This window comes from Labeo rohita, unplaced genomic scaffold (genome assembly GCF_022985175.1).
Source record: "Labeo rohita strain BAU-BD-2019 unplaced genomic scaffold, IGBB_LRoh.1.0 scaffold_2012, whole genome shotgun sequence".
Classification (NCBI taxonomy): Eukaryota; Metazoa; Chordata; class Actinopteri; order Cypriniformes; family Cyprinidae; genus Labeo; species Labeo rohita.
This window is the reverse complement of record NW_026128234.1, coordinates 9,620-11,544: the sequence shown is the minus strand read 5'-3', so window position 1 is coordinate 11,544 and position 1,925 is coordinate 9,620. Positions and strand designations below refer to the sequence as shown.

The following is a 1,925-nucleotide window of genomic DNA, read 5'->3' as shown; positions in this document are numbered from 1 at the left end:
TCGATAATTTTATTTTATCTTTGAAATATTAATTCATTTAATAAATCTGATCACATAAATCTCCCATAAACAAAATGACCAGACCACCAAACCATCACTAAACACTTTAAAATATAAACATTTAACGATTAAATCACAAAAGATACTGAACGATTGACAGCAAAACATTAATACCACAATAAATGAAAAAGACGTACACACACAATCATTTATTATAAGATACAAATAGGAATATCACCTCAGTTTTCTCTCTCATGTCAAACTGGTTTACATGCATGAATCTATTTTCATTTAGAAAGCAGATGATCTTTAATATTATTAGGTTTATTATCAACCCAGTAACATAATCAAACATTCTCTGTAGAGAGTGTCCGTTTGATTTCTATATCTCATATTCATCCCAGTATTAAAACTTCTATTGTTTTTTAGAACATGAACATGCATTAAGAAATTGATCTGCAGTCTGAGACTGACAGCTGCCTGTTCTGTGTATGAAGATCATTTACATAGAGAGACACTTTGCATGAGAGTGTTTATAGTGCTGTGAGTTTAACACTTCATGACTGAGAGCAGAACAGAACAGAATCTTCATCATCACACAAGACAAAACAACAACAATGAACAACATCATCATCCTCATCTGGACCATTGGAGCTTTTATTCAAGGTGGGATATTACATTTTGATATGAATAATATGTTGTTGTTTTTTTAATCATGTTCTGTTCTAAAGGTGGTTTACAAACAAAGTGACTTTTTTTCTCTTCTTCAGAATCCAGAGGAATCACTCTGACTCAACCTGAAGTTAAAACTGTCCAACAGGGTCAAACCGCTACAATAGAGTGTAATATAGATGTAGGGATATATAGTAGCCACTTATACTGGTATCAGCAGAAACCTGGACAAGCTCCTAAACTCCTCATATATTATATAAAAACCCTCCAGTCAGGAACTCCATCTAGATTCAGTGGCAGTGGAACAGCAAGTACTGGACGAGATTTTACTCTGACCATCAGTGGAGTCCAGACTGAAGATACAGGAGATTATTACTGTCAGAGTGTACACAGTGGTCCAGTGTTCACACAGTGATAAAGAGTCGTACAAAAACCTCCGTCAGTCAGAGTCACAGTGACTGCACTGATACAGATGAGAGAAACTGCAGCTGCTGATGGAGGTTATTTCTTATAACAGTCTCAGAGTCAAAAATGTTGAAGTCTTGTGCTGATTTCTGAGTCTCTTTCTGGATCTTTGATCTGTTATTTTTTATTTATTTATTTATTATTATTTATTTATTTTTTTATTTATTTATTTATTTTTTTTTTTTTTTTTTCTCAAAAAGTCCAACAAAAAAAGCTGATGATACGTGTGAGGGAAACAGCAGCCAGAGTCCTCATGTCCTTTCAATCCAGAATTACACAAAATGTGATCAGCATAAGATCTCCTTTTGTATGTTCTGAACATTAAAATTTCATTCGTCATTGTTTCCTCTTCCACAGTGTAATTTCTGCCACATCTCAAATGTTGTACTGCATTAAGTATCAATCTGTGACAGTGGTGGAAATGATGTTTTTTTGAGTTGCACAATCAAATAACATTTTCACACTCGTAATTCAATAAAATTACAGCTTCACTGGAAATGACACACAATTAAAATATTCTGCTGTAGCGTTTGGGCCAATCAGACACACAATGGTTCATTTGATTCGCTAAATCAATGATTCATTAAATTAACAAATAATCACAGACCCCCTCGCCCAATCCACAACACTGTCTGCCGGGACGTCTCCAATGGCCCACCAGGCCCCTGGTTACCATGGACACCAGAATACCTCGGCCAGATCAGATAAACTTTACAACCTGCAAGTATGTAGAGAGAATCTCCCACTACTTAAATCTCTCTAAAACAGAAACATACTGCTATAGGAAA

At 35.0% G+C, this 1,925-nt stretch overlaps 1 gene segment (V, D, J or C); it reads left to right on the top strand.

The window, feature by feature from the left end:
• The first annotated feature begins 469 nt into the window (after positions 1 to 469).
• Positions 470 to 1,138, top strand: LOC127159233 (immunoglobulin kappa variable 1-8-like). The segment is given in 2 exon segments: positions 470 to 666; positions 771 to 1,138. Coding segments are annotated over 2 exon segments (366 nt in total).
• The last annotated feature ends 787 nt before the right edge of the window (positions 1,139 to 1,925 follow it).